Source organism: Thermobia domestica, chromosome 10, assembly GCF_964235325.1.
Source record: "Thermobia domestica chromosome 10, izTheDome1.hap1.1, whole genome shotgun sequence".
Lineage (NCBI taxonomy): Eukaryota > Metazoa > Arthropoda > Insecta > Zygentoma > Lepismatidae > Thermobia > Thermobia domestica.
The window spans coordinates 192770261-192785832 of NC_137463.1; the positions used below are offsets into that span (position 1 = coordinate 192770261).

Consider the following 15572-nt stretch of genomic DNA (forward strand, 5'->3'; position numbering starts at 1 on the left):
CTATTCCAAAGAATTGTGCGATAAAGAGCGTAATATTGTCGTGGTTTATGCATTAGTTTCTCATTTAGTGTATGCTGTGGAAGAAGATAACGAAAAATGCAATAGATGTGTGAAAATTTGGTAGAACCGTCTGATCGAGTAATGCCCCGAAATGTTCTTAAAACAAAATTATTTTTTCCACAAATTAATGTGAATACAATTAATACGTTCAAAAACATGGTAATGTATGTATTTTTTTAACATTTTAAAATGCTTTCCGTGATGAAGAATATAATATGATAATATTATTCTTCATAAAGACAAATAAAAAAAACAGAATGAGAGCTAAAAAGCAGAAACAAGTGCAAAAAAGAACAATTAACTTTTGATCACTTTACGGCAAATGCACAAAAGAAATACTATCTGCATGGAATTGTCGGTACAGGCATGTGTGTGCGTTCATAACTCGAAATTTTGTTCTAAACCGAGGAAAAAATTGTTCCCAAAAATTGTTCGTAAAGAAATGGGTTCGTAAACCGTGGGTTCACTCACTGTATTTAACGGGAAAAAGTATCAGAATACAAAATACTAGTAAATTTCACTATCTTGAAAACTAAAAAGTATATAAAATATAAATACATAAAATGAACTTACATTGAATCTCAGAAATATTTATACATTAGTATTTGAAAATAAGATAGAAATGAAATAGCGTTCTTAGAAGCTTCTAGAGGTAAGCGTTCTTAAAAAAGAATTTAATTGGGTATAGGCCTAATTGTTATTCTGTAATATCAATCAGCAAGGTGTCGTGGTTTTCCTTTTCTAATAATTCATCATTTTCAGATACGTTACTGGACTCGGAATAGTATCAATATGCACTGTTACTGCTTTGACATGGACTACAATGTGGGAGGACGATAGATATGGGACAGTTCCACATAATATTAAGCCAACATGGCAGGGTATACTTACAGTATATGGAACACTTTGTTTTCAGGTAGGTTGTTACTATTTCATATGCTATTAATATTAAACCAGTCTATTTTTGTTAATTTTACTGAAGCAAAGTTCATGTGTTTTATGATTTCTACCTTTAAATATCACCAGGGAAGCTTCTTGATATTTCCGACATGTTCGATGAATCCTCTATAATTACAAACTGCGGAATAAAGCAGTGGATAGATAGTGACAAGATTCGTCCCAAATACCAAAAAATGACGAAGTTGATTATCAAGAAAAATTTGATCTTTTTAAAACATTCGTATTTTGATAATACAGTGTGTCCACAAAAACACTCCTCGATTTTATTTGGTTATAAAATGAAAACCTTGGGGAATATTGTGTTCATTTTTTGTGTAGACGTGTAACAATTCTCATAAAGTGTCGCGTAATACGTGTTCATTACAGGCACTCAATGTGTGCCCCACCTGTCACACGGCAAACAATCGAGCTCATTCCATACTCTGGAAAGGATATCCGGCGTGATTGTGTTTACAGCTTCTGTGATTCTGTCCAGTAGAATGTCCATGGATGCAGGTAGGTTAAGTACGTACACTATATTTTTGATATACCCCCACAAGAGAAAATCACAAACAGTAAGGTCCGGTGATCTAGGAGGCCAGTGAAGAAACACCTGGTCATTGAGTCCAGCACGACCAATCCATCTGTTTGGTAGAACCTCATTGAGAAAATTACGGACATTACGATGCCAGTGCGGTGGTGTCCCATCTTGTTAAAGAAAGTAGTCACCTACCTCAGAAAGTAGTCACCTTCCATCAATCAGTTCCGTAACATATCCAAGTAACTCTTGCAGGACACAGTTTTCCCTTGAAAGAAAAAAGGATCTTGAACTCTCTGCTCTGATATGGCACAAAACATATTACACCTAGGAGAATCACGTTGTATCTCCAGCGTGGCGTGAGGATTCTCTGATCCACATAATGCAGGTAGAAGATTGCTTCATCACTTCGTAGTGTGGAATTCTAACACACACTCTGCATTGCGGTTTGGAGAGTGCCATCTTGAATTTACTGCCCTCTAGCAGAAAAATGAGTAAATGTTACAATCTGTGGTGAAGAAACAAAAATATTTTGAGTTACTACACCTTCTGATACCTTACCTACAAACATATTGCAAAAAGTTTTAATTGTACAATCAGTTCGAATCAGGGAGTGCTTTTGTGGGCACACTGTATATTACTCAGAACGACAAAAGACGGAAAGAAGAAACTGGAATTATTTTTAAATTGGAAAATACGTACGAGGTGCATTCAAGTTTTAACACCTTTTTCTTGTCATTAACTAATCACATGAAAAGTATGGAGCTTGTGTCACTTCTCGACGTAGTCTCCCTATACCGTACACATTTTTCACAACGTCGTCGCCATGATTCCGTGGCCGTGGGGAATGCTTCTTTAGGAGTCCGTTTTGACGATTGGAAAATCGCTGATGCAATAGCGGCACGATTCTTTCATTGTTGAAAACAGCCAAAAGTCGCTAAGAACTGATATGCCACGTGTAGGAGTGGTCAGGTAAGTAGGGTGAATGAGAAATCACTTCGAAGTTCTTGTCACGAAGAAACTGGTGTGTCACGTTCGCCTGATGCGTTGGTCCGTTGTTTTGGGAGAAGAGCACATGTGCATACTTTTTTTTGGCAGTTTTTCACGCTATGTTGGAACGAGCTCCTCCATATCTTCGTAGGATGTGCCTGTCACCGTATTGTCCTTTGGAGCGCAATGAGTATGGATTACTCCATCCCTGTTCCACAACATGGCCACCATCATTTTTCAGCATTGGTGCTTAACTGAAATTGTTTTGGTTGCGGTGAATCTGTATGCTTCCGTTGAGCAGACTGGCGCTTCGTTTCAGGATTGAAAAACGGCATCCATGTTTCATCCACTGTCACAATCGATTAGAAGAAAGTCCCATTCGTGCCGTCACCACACGTCAGCATTGCCTGACAACATGTCTCGCACGCAGTCTTGTGGTTGTCCGTCAGCATTCGTGGCATCTACCTGGAGGACACTTTTCACATTTTCGGGTCCTTATGCAGAATTGTGTTCACAGATCCCACGGAAATGCCAAGTTTAGAGGCGGTGTGTTCCATACCTCATTCGACGGTCCTCCAAAACAACTTTCTCCACTTGTCCGATCATGTCGTCAGATTGTCTTGGTTTGTGCGAGATTGTCTTGGTTTGCTGTCACATGACGTTCTGCTTTCTTTGAACTGTCACACAAACTAACGTACTTACACACATCCACAGCACCTTCATCACATGTCTCACTCAGCTGGCGATGAATTTTAAGCAGTATCACACCACGCAAGTGGAGGAAACAAATGATTACAAGCTGTCTTTGTAATGAAAACGCCGCCGTTTTATGAATATCGTAAATGTCAAAAACAATCATCACTCTCACCACTGTCGCTAGAGTTTTTTGTGTCGTACTGTTGCCATCCCTGTCACGCATTGACAACAAATACTCGCGTATCTTAAAACAGACAGCACGTTTCTACCTGTTGAGACAGTACTAAGAAAAAATGTAGGTGTGCTTGAATGCACCTCATATATACAGAAATAAAAGAAATACCTATGTATATATGCACAGGCTACGTCTATAGTACTTTCAAAATGATTTTTTAAACATCTTATGAAAGACGAACCGTGCTCGTTACTATGAAGAGAAATATTTCTTTTATTAAAATTTGTATCGTGCTTTAAACCACAGAAATTGTTTTATTGAAGTATGTACAGACGACTTAAGTAACGATATAGTTTTTGGATCAAAAGAACCAATATATTTCAGGCAAAAATTTTCCTGTAGGCCTTATATCTCGATAACTATATACAGTGTAGCCAAACCAAAACTAACAATTTACACAGTATGATATGCTTCTTCCGAAAAAAAAAAAAAAAAAAAACGAAAACACGATTTAGGAACCGTTCAAAAATTTTGTGGCCCCTAATCCAAAAGATTCAATATATTTCATGCAATCAAACATTTCCTTCTACGCCCCATATTTTGAGAATTACATATATTACATAGCCAACCCCAAACTATCACTTAACTCAGTATGATGTGCTTATTCCGTAAAAAAAATACGAAAACTCGATTTAGGGACCGTTCCAAATTTTTGTGGCCCTTGATCCACAAAATTCAATATATTTCATACAATCAAACATTTTCTTGTACGCCCCATATTTTGAGAACTACATATAGTGTAATCAAACTCAAATTAAAAATTTGCTCAGTATGATGTGCTTATTCCGTAAACATATGGAAAAATCGATTTACGGGTCGTTCAAAAATTGTGTGTCCCCTGATCCAAAAAATCGAACATTTTTCATACAATCAAACATTTTCTTGTACGCCTTATATCTGAAAAATTACATATAGTGTAGTCAAACCAAAACTATCAAGACTATTACTTAACTCAAAAGGATGTGTTTATTCCGTAAAAAAATACGAAAACTCGATTTAGGGGCCTTTAAAAATTTTTGTGGTTTCTTATCCAAAATCTAATTATTGGCCAAGATCGCAATCTTTTGATGCATTTTTTTGGATCATTCCCAAAGTTCTTGTTACTATCTTCCTTTTGTCTTCTCCCATCAAATTCTCACTAAAAGGGTGGAAGTGAAAATAGCTCTGAACATTATGTTTCAGAACATTGGTATAGTGTGAATTTCGAATAAAAAGTATAGAATTTTAACGTAGCCTCAATATTTTAAAACGAGTGACTGAACTAATTATACTAATTTATAAATTTAAGGATGTTATATTTAACGGAGTCAGAAGCAATTATTTTTGGCTAATGTTAGTACGCTGAATAGAAAGTAACAATGAAAAAGTGATATTGGTTTTTGTTTTACGGAAAAGTTATAGAGGGGAAAAGGGAAATATCAGAGGTTTTTCCTGAAAATAACAGGAAATGTATAATTTTTTCGATTTTCATGACGAAACTTCCAATTTTCATAAGGACATTCGTACTATTTTTATGCACAAAATTTATACGACTTTAATGAGAAGAATGTGGAAAATTTTGCGAATATAGGGAGAAGGGAAGAATTTCTATGAAACTACTACGACATATGACAGTTTTCGGAGATTTCCCCATTTTCCTTCTTACAAAGTGTCATAAAAGAACTACCAATGTCGTCGTATGCATGACTATGACGAAGTAATAAAATTTGGAGAACATGTTCGAAGTTCCAGTATTGAAATCTCAAAAAATTTCAAAATCTTGTCTTAGGTTTGAAACACATCCATTTTTTCCCCCTATTTTTGTAAATTTTCCGACATCTCAGTGTTTTTAAATATATATAGTATACAGGGTGGCCCAAAAGTAGGTATACATCCCTGCATTGATCAAGTATGACATTCTAGTTTATAGGTTTATTTGCTTCGGATGTTCCTAGCTTAAGATGTAAGTTAAACACATTAAGAACAAATAATAAAGAAACTAAGTCTACCTCATGGATAACAATAAGAATGCAATGAGCTGATCAGTACGGTACTGTATACCTACTTTTGGGACAGTATATTCTGTGATTATATCTAATCTACATTGTACAATCATATTTCAAGAGAATTGAGCCTCTTTCTCTGTTTCAGAAGCTCTATGTCAGTCATTTTCAATTAACCCAGATGACTCTTTCTAACAAGTAATTAAACTCTCACAGACGACATTTTGTTTTCTAAAATAAGTGACAGCATTAATTGCTCTTACTTGTGGAACTCAGCAGATTGGAACTATTTCTGAAGAATGCTATCATTGGCATATGATTTGATTTTCAGCGAAGCTTGTTTCGGTCCCTAATCACAGCACAAACAAACCAATTTGAAGAAAAGGAAATTTAACTCGTTGCGTTTTTCTCACTGTAAATTTATTCAGTCAAAGATAGCACTGATTTGTTGTCGCAAATCAAACATTCGCTCCTTACACCAATTCTTCTTGGTCCGGAGCAAGAACTTGATAGAATCAATGAAAGTCAACGACGAAAGAGGTTGGAGCTATCAATAAGACTTAAGAAATGTTGACAGTGTTCGAAATATACGAGTAATCATGAGTCCGTGATTAGAGTATATAAAAACCTCACGACTCCGCGATTGAATTTCATGATTGCTTGCTAACTCTGGTTCAACAACGTGCAAGTTGATTTTTGTAATTTGTTGTGTTGTGTGAGAAGCAGACTATGACGGCGCACAACAGCGATTTAGAAATGATACTCTGTTCTACTGATATCAAGCATATGCATCTATTTGCAAAAGAATTGGATTAAATAAAATGACTACCTATGGGGAGAGTGCACAGCTTTTAAAAATAAATATGTGTGTTCAAGATTTTTGTAACAAGGGTATACAACATTACTCCCTTTACATCCATTGTCTCTTTATTGAGACAAAACATAATTATTTTAATTGAATGTGAGGTTCGTTAAAATAACAAGTTCTTTTTGGTGGAACAATCTCCGTACGTAACAAAATTTTACTTAGTTTTAATCATTATTAGGGCCACGCTGTAGGACTTATAAGATTGTACAGGTAGTCTCTCCGTCCGTTACTCCACAAAGTAACACTTTAACAAAAGCGCACTTTTGAATATATATATATATATATATATATATATATATATATATATATATATATATATATATATATATATATACAGCTAGAGCGATTATCTCGGCCCAATCCATTAACATGTTCACGGTGTCTATACACATTCCATTTAGAATCTATAATATTCCCTAGCTTCTATGCAACCCACACAATAGCAAAGAAATGTTGGTTGCCTGTAATAAAAGGGAATTGTTTTTTTTAATGCAAAATGCCCCTCCCATAATTCAATAAATAGAATCGTGTGATCTTCTTTACTGTTTTCAGCAGAGTTTATTATTTTCTGTATTTAAAAACATAAAAAAATATGCTTGTAAAATTCAACTAATAGTAGTAACAGACCACACTTCTTAATACTGAGTTTTCCTTTCTTCTTCTATTTCAGTTTGATGTCCATCCAGTTATTCTGACGATCCAAATGGATATGAAGCAAAAAAGCAGACTGGGTGAAGCAGTCGTTTATGCATTTATTTGTAAGTATAACAATAATAATAACTTATTTATTTTGTAATAACTTACATAATGTAATAACTTACAAAATAAATACAAATATTATTTAAAAAGTAGTTAACTAGGAACATAAAAAAACATGATAAGTCATCAATTACCGTTGAGTTCATATTTCTAGTCGCTGCCTTAAACTAGATTTTTGGGTAATTCAAATTCTGGTCAGACTGTAATTTCTACGGATAGCAACATTGAAAATTCTTCCGATTCGTATTTTCGGGTGTAGTATAAGATTATCTATTGTTGTGGTAAGTTACGTTTCATTATCTCTTTTCACTTACGAAAAACCGGCAAAAGAAAAATTGTTAGCTTTTGAAAAATATTTAGTAGTCTACCCCCTTAAGCACAAGTTTAAGTAAGATACTCCTATCCTCCCTAAGAGTGGAAAGGGGCGACGTGTAAAAAAATAATCGAAAACGACTGATATTAGTGTCGATTTCATAGTTTTCCTGTTACTGAGATAATTAGTGACAAGTCAAGATTATAATTTAACACAATTTAAGCAAGAAGGGGTGTGTCAGGAGGCCCAGGAATTTATAAGGGCAACACCGCACCGCGGGCCTTGCTCATTGTTATTCATTTTACTATTTTCATTATTTTCAACATGGGTGGCAAAGTAAAAGGCATTTCCCGCGAACTGACAGTCTACGACGAAAGGTTGTCCGGAAATTCACAAAGACCCCTACGTGTTGCTCTTCGTTAGTCACTCACTCAGGTTGCTCTTCTTCATTTGCTTGTTTAGTTTCAGATATTCTCCTTAAGTCTTTCTTCTCCGTGTAATGAACGGATATTTCAACTAGTAGAAAAATAAAACTCAAGTCGTTTTAAAATGACTAAAATGTCCCATAATATTAACACTTCTAGTACTCTGTAGGAAAATATTTGTTTGAACTTTAAAGCATGTATTTTTTGTAGTTTATGTGTGAATATTTCAAAGGAACCCTTCAATTTAAATGCTAATAGTTCGTTTTACATAATTTCCAATCCATTATTTTCATTATGTGATGAAAATGAACTTTTTGGCTTCATTATATGTGAAAAACTATATCGTATTAAAAGATTTCAGTATGAATTTTGACAGCAGCCATATTGGTGACGTCATAGCTCGAAAACCGTGGCTTGGCCACGTCGAAAACCTGCAAAAGGATTTTCTAGAAATAAAACAGAAGTAGTGCTACTGCTGTATATTTCATAGTAGTTGTGTTTTGTTATTTTGGATATCTAGTTAGTCTCGCCTAACGTAAGACTGCATATCATAGTGGCACGTTTCGGTTCGAACGTGAGGATCAACATAAAACTTGGTAGATATGTACGAGGCTAAGTACCAGGGCCGGCGCTAGCAGTTTTGCCGCCCTGGGCGGTATTATCACATGCCGCCCCTTATCCGCAAACCTTATTTTGACAGAAGACGTTGAAGTGTCACGAAAAAGATGCTCCGTTTAAAAGCATGTATGAAATGGAAAAGTAAACAAAAAATTGAACTACTTCTCTCGAATGCTTACGTAATATTTGATGGGCTACGCTGGCTCAGTGGAAGAGTGTTCAGCTGTGGTGCATATGATCCGTGGTTCGATCTCAGCTCGCGCCAAGTGAATTTTGTGATGGACAAACACCGTGTGCGTGGGTTTCCTCGGGGTTCTCCCCTTTCCTACCACTTTCTTCATTTCACCATTTTCATAATTTCTCATCATCACTGTCTGCTTTAACCTAGTCAGCATAAACGTGGGACGTAAAACTTATTTTTTTTTTAAATTTTGCTTACATACTCCATACATGACACAATATTCAGTATGCTCGATTTCGCTGTGTACCTGTAATGCATAGCAGCGTATGCAGAAAATGAAATAAAAATACTTTAGGCACGGCTTAGAAATTTAATTTTTAAGCTTATTTTATATCAAAAGGTGTTTCCAACAGAGTATAGAGCATAAAGATAATAGAGTGAATCAGATATTACGGCAAAACTAAGTGATTATACTTTAATTGAAAGAAACTTCGTGCTTTGACACGAGCAGATTCCATTATCACATTCGCGTAGTCCAATGTTTCAGCCAATTCGTGTTCTATTGACATCGCTAGACCACACAAGCGTGTTTTAGACGTGCAAGAACGTAGATAGTTTTTAATAAACTTAAGTTTCGAGAAACTTCTTTCTCCACATGCCACTGTTACCGGTAAAGTTAACAGAATCCTAAGTCAAGGGAGCAAAGTCATGGTCCTTAATTAATTTTAAAGTCTCTTTTTGGTGACCTTTCAGGCTTAATTATAGCGGATAACACTTTCAGTTCGTCTTTCAAATCATTGAGGTTAATATCTTTCGATTAGGAGGTGTGTTAAAATGTTGGCAAGTTTAGTCACTTTTCAAACAAAAGTTCAGGTGGCATATCCTTAAAGATTACTTATATCGTAAAGAAAATCGAAATACTCGCTGTGATGTTGCTCAAACCTTTACCTTAAAGTTAACAAAATCACGTCTAGAACTTTGTAATAAATATCAATCTTGTATCTTGTGTATGGATCTTCAATAGCTTCATCTTCTGCCTCGTACTGAAACTCTCTTCTTTCGACTTCGAACTTGCACTGTATTACCTATCCTTGGATCATCCATATCTAATACTGATGCCAACTCCATCGCATCAACTAAGTAAGATTGAAACTTTGCATCATTTCTGCTCCTCTCAAAGTACTCAAGTACATTTTCAAGTAACCCGACTGCATGCAGCACATGACAATCAATGCTTTGGAGACTTTTGCTTACTATGTTTATGTGGAGTAAAAAGTCATACCAGATAACGAGCGAGAAAAGGAAAGTAGCCACGCAGCTGGTTTGCTATGCACAGAGCATCGTGTGTGACCATTCTATCTGAACAATTATCGTTACTTACTTGAAGTAAGGCATCATAAACCTCCCCTATTTGATATCTAAGTTCAGTAAGAGCATCAATTCGGCTCTCCCACCTTGTGGTGCTTAATGGTTTTAAAATGAGACTGCTAATTTGTTCCTTTAGTATGCCCCAACGTCGAACTATACAGAAACTGAAACGGCGTACTGAGGTCCTATGGCTGCATCGTTAACGACAAGGTTTAATGAATGACTACTGCAAGGAACATAGAAGGCTCGGGAATATATTTCTAAAATTCTCTTCTGAATACCTGAATGTTTGCCTTTCATATTGGAACCATTGTCATATCCTTGGCCCCTCGTGTCTTTGATAGGAATGTTCATTTCCTTTAGATGTTTATTATTAGTACTTCCGTCAGTCCTAGGCCAGCGATGTCTGTTACCGGTACGAAACCAACGAGTTTTCAACCAATTTGTAAATTAGTTAAAAACTCGCTGCTAGAACCTAAATGTCTCTAGATGCTGTAGGTTAAACGGCCTGTTTCAAGTGGAAGTGTACCTTTTGCATATTTGGAGTGGAGCGTTAGAACATTGCTGAATAGAAAAAATATAAAAGACACCTTGAAAATCTTATCCACCCTAGCTGAAAATCTTCGCCGCTGCAAGGGAAGTATTGAACGAGATACCTGGGGCTAGTAATTCGATAATTGAAAATGAGGGAGAACGCTGTGAATTTCTTGAGAAAGAAATTTCCTGAATGTGAGTGAAGTAAGTTGAATTACATTCTTAGGTGAACACAGTTTTATGTTTCCATTTGTGGGCCTATTACGAAGCATTATATTTTGATAGTATTCTTTTCTTTTTCAAATTTTGCCGCCCATAAGACTTGCCGCCCTGGGCGGTGGCACGGCTCGACCCCCCGTCGCGCCGGCCCTGCTAAGTACTGACCACTGTAGGGTGAGTCATTCCCTTGTAAAACTCGTTTTGCGCTGACAGCGCCACCTATTCTTCGAAATATAGACTGAATTAGTGTGACGTCACATCCGTCTCGTTGCTATGGTGATCGTAGTTTTATTTTCTAAACAACATGGCCTTAGAACCTAAGTACAAACCGAGAACCTAAGTATTTGTTCTATTTTCATTGTGCCGACAGCTCGTCAGTCTGTACCTTATGAGTATTTGCATTGCGTGTAGTTGCGTTTGTTCATTGTGCATTACCTGGTAATGGCGTTGGCATTACTTATGAAATTTCTATCTTATCACATTACCTAGAGATGTGCTCCCTGTAGAAAAAGGTTCCTTATATGTTGCTTGGTTAATAACTAGATTTCACTCAAAAATTTTCTAAATATTGGACCCATATTCTTAATCTGTATCTTTTCTTGTCAATTTTACTTTGTCCTCAAAATATTCTAAAATTATTATTAAATGTGTGTTTTTATTAACAGTATACTTCATAGTATTCCTATGGCTTCATGCGTTTGTTTGGAAAACAACATGGCGATCACCATGGTAACTAAGAGGAAATGACGACATCACTATTTCGGTCTATTAGGCCGCCTATACACTATAAGATAGATCCTAGGAAATCTCTTATGATTTGTCCTAGAGTCAAAATCTCAACGTGTATGGCATCAGATCGCATGTCATTTCCTGTGTTCTGAACGATCCTATGAGATTTCTCTTGTTTAGACCACGCTCTATTTCGGAAAGAGAATTCGTAAGATTTCGATTTAAGCGACATCAGGTGAGAGAAAGTGAAAACAAAACAAGTGAAAACACAACTGATGAGGTATCTTCTGATTGTGCAGGTTTACTTTAGGTGTACCACTCGATATAATTGTGGAAAAAATATAATTTGTCACTGTTTTCTAAATGATTTGCGTTGACCGACATGAAAATATCTCACATAGCATAGATAAAATTCCTCAAGGAGACCATCAAAAGCAATTGTTGATAAACTACAGTTTTTTTTACGATTTGCGTACAAATACGGGGTAAGGATATATAGTATAAAATGTATACTGTAAAAACGCAAACCAAGTTGTGCTAGGTGGCCTCTGAAAAGTACGAATGCTATATAACCCAGTCAGAAGCGGGGGCCCGAGCGTCAGCTAGGGGGTGCGAGCGAAGGAAGCGGGGGCGTCAGTGAACGTAGTGAAAACGAGTGAGTTTTGGCAATGATACGATTTTAAATAGCACTTATCATGGTAGTAGCGCTCCACTTGTAAACATAAATTATAGCTTCTGTAAATTATGCAGAAATACACTGGTGGTGGAAAATAGTATCACCGGTCATCTTTCGTATGCACCCATTTGGGTAAATGTTTCGCAGAAGGGGTTCAGAAGTACGCAAAACATACAAAATTTACAGGAGAAATGGAAGATGCAAGTACTTAGACCTAACACAACCTAACTAAATCTAACCTAATGAAATTAACTAACTTAAACTAACCTAATATTAATAGAAGTAAGCAAAATTCTATCACTTTTTGAGCTGGAACATATACTAATATAATCTAACGTAACATAACCGTAACTAACCTGAACCAGTCTAAACTAATGTGAATAGAAACTACCGAAATTGTAACATTTCTTAGAAAAATTAGCTGGACCCTTTCTGCTAAACATTGTCTCTCACCTATTTTATCCGTCGTTAAAACATTTATAATGATTTGCCACTAGTAACCCTACAGTTGTAAACATAAAATACAGGTGTATTACTTTGTATTTAATTATGTTGCTTGCAGAAATTTATTCCTTATAAATATGTCTTTTTATGCAAAGTATTAAATTTTACTTGTAAATCTTTTAAAATGTGGTGCGCTAAAAGCATACCAGTACCCTTCTTACTTTTATGTTTTTTTTTTTTCTTTTTTCCCATTTTAGAGGTATCCAATTTAACAATATAGCGCCTGATATTAATATCAGTGGGAAGTGCAGTGTGGTTAGCATAGTAATTGTTCAACTTTGTACTTTTATTAAATAGAACTATTTCATAACGTTGATAAACGGCAGTCGGTCAGACAGGAAAACTCTTCACGTGTATGGCACAAAAAGGGTAGGATTTCCTACAAGATATGTCATAACATTTTTCCGAAGATAAATCCTAAGATATTTCCTAGGATTGATCTCGTAGTGTATAGCGCACCTTAGCAGTTAAATTCAGCCTTATAGGTGCTGAGTGACGTCTTAAGTTCCGGATTGCAAACATCACAATAAAAGAAACACGTCTATGTTTTTAAAAGATTCCAATGAATGAAACTACGAAAACAGAAAAAGGAAAGGAATTAGGTAAATATGTTAAAATATGTCAAGCGTTGAAAGTGAAATGTTTTGCCTGATATCGCAGATTTTGTGTTTTATACATTTAGAGGTTACGTTAAGTGTCAAAATATATTTAGCTTATTTATTAACGGATATTGAATTTAAATAATTGTGGAAAATTTTTATTTAGTACCATCGATATCACACATTACATTCCAAACGTGTAGGTCTACAAAAATAGTGTTTAAAACTTATGGTGAACCACTCATAATTGGATGTTTCCTTGTTGTTATATTTTTAAGGTAAGTAGGATATATAAAGAAAGATCCGACACATGTTAACTGACCAGAAATTGGTCCAGATTGAAAATTCTCAGAACGCATATGGTTACAAGCTGCGTGTCCTTTTTTTTTTTTAATTGTTTCTTTATTTTGTAGCCACTATAACTATGTACTCGTATTTTAAACGGTGGGCGTAAAATAACTGAATATGCCAATACAATTAACATCAAGGATTTCAAAGTGGACTATTATTTTTTCTTACAGACAAATTAAGTATTTGTTCTATTTTCATTGTGCCGACAGCTCGTCAGTCTGTACCTTATGAGTATTTGCATTGCGTGTAGTTGCGTTTGTTCATTGTGCATTACCTGGTAATGGCGTTGGCATTACTTATGAAATTTCTATCTTATCACATTACCTAGAGATGTGCTCCCTGTAGAAAAAGGTTCCTTATATGTTGCTTGGTTAATAACTAGATTTCACTCAAAAATTTTCTAAATATTGGACCCATATTCTTAATCTGTATCTTTTCTTGTCAATTTTACTTTGTCCTCAAAATATTCTAAAATTATTATTAAATGTGTGTTTTTATTAACAGTATACTTCATAGTATTCCTATGGCTTCATGCGTTTGTTTGGAAAACAACATGGCAATCACCATGGTAACTAAGAGGAAATGACGACATCACTATTTCGGTCTATTAGCAGTTAAATTCTGCCTTATAGGTGCTGAGTGAAGACCACTCAGGTGCGTCAGTGTGTGGTAGTAAGCCCCAGTTTGTGTTATGTGTGGTGTTAAGTGGAGAAAAAAATGGGGCAGACTGTTAGCATTAACCCCCTTCATGTAGTTGAACTGTTAGAAGGCAAACTAAGGCGCAGATTTAAGGATCAAACGTCAGTTGGAGCGGAAAATGAGTCATTTGCGACATTTTTGTTCAATTCAGTTATCAGTGAGTACGAAAATGAATTAGAAATGATACACACAATCGACACTCGACAGAGATGATGAAGGAGATGGCACGGCATAGGAAGACATCTATGATCGCATTTCGGAGCGGGAACAAGACAACAGTCAAAGCGAATATGACGTATCTCCAGCACGAAAACTGAAAAGAACGGATGTTTTATCGCAGTTTACGGATGAGGAAATCCGTCGTATCTACAAAGATTATCATGAAGGAGGATTCAACTCGTATAGGAAGCTTCTAGCACGACACACGAAAATTATTTTGTTAAGTAACTGCAAACTTATTTTGGATTATGAACACGCGCTGTCTACGAACTTTGCTTCATTCGAAGGGAATTAGGAAATGAAGCTCCAAACAGTGAAATGTGAAGTCATCAGATTATTTGACGAAGATCATGGATCATCTGTGCATTACTGGCATTTACAGTGCTGGGCTCTCCAAGCGGCAAAAGAAGTTGGCTTATCGGAGTTCAAAGCGTCGCCGACTTTCATTGAAAATCTTAAGAAACAAGCAGAAATTATTTCACGAACAATTATCTTTTCAACAAAAAAGGACATTGCAGAAGATACAAGTATTCGTGTAAGTGGTGAGGCGTTTAGTAGTGAAATAAACGATTACATACATTTGCATCGTTTGCCTGCATCCAGTGTATGGAATTGTGACCAGAGTCAATTCAATTATGAACGATCATCTATTGCTGCTTTATCGAAAAGAAGGGAGAAACACACAGTTGGAATTATTCAGCCAATGTCCAGCACGACTCTAGCTATACCATTGATGTTGCAATATCCATGGATGGGAAACTTGCGAAGAAGTTCTCCCATTTGTTTTCAGGAGCCGCAAGGACACTTTAATCCACAGATGTCAGTGAAGCAGCAACGATGTCCCCAAAATCTGTTTGTCGACGCTAGCAGTAGTAGCAAAACGACGAAAGAGCATCTGAAGCATTTTCTCAAAGTGTTCTAGCAGAAAATATGGACGAACACTCTCTGTTACTTTGTGATTCCTGGTCTGGCCATAAGGATGTCACTTTGCTCGCAGAGGCTATTCCCGAGAAACACATTGATTTTAACAATTCCTCCCGAGACAACTAAATATATTCAGCCACTCGATG

The 15572-nt window shown here is 36.1% G+C and overlaps 1 protein-coding gene across 1 annotated transcript in view; it reads left to right on the forward strand.

The window, feature by feature from the left end:
• Positions 1-15572, forward strand: part of LOC145662913 (uncharacterized) — a 99272-nt gene that overhangs the window by 55504 nt on the left and 28196 nt on the right. The window contains exons 6-7 of the mRNA XM_081728918.1: positions 823-976; positions 6979-7066. Of these exons, the coding sequence (XP_081585044.1) occupies positions 823-976; positions 6979-7066 (242 nt within the window). The remainder of the gene's footprint in view (positions 1-822; positions 977-6978; positions 7067-15572) is intronic.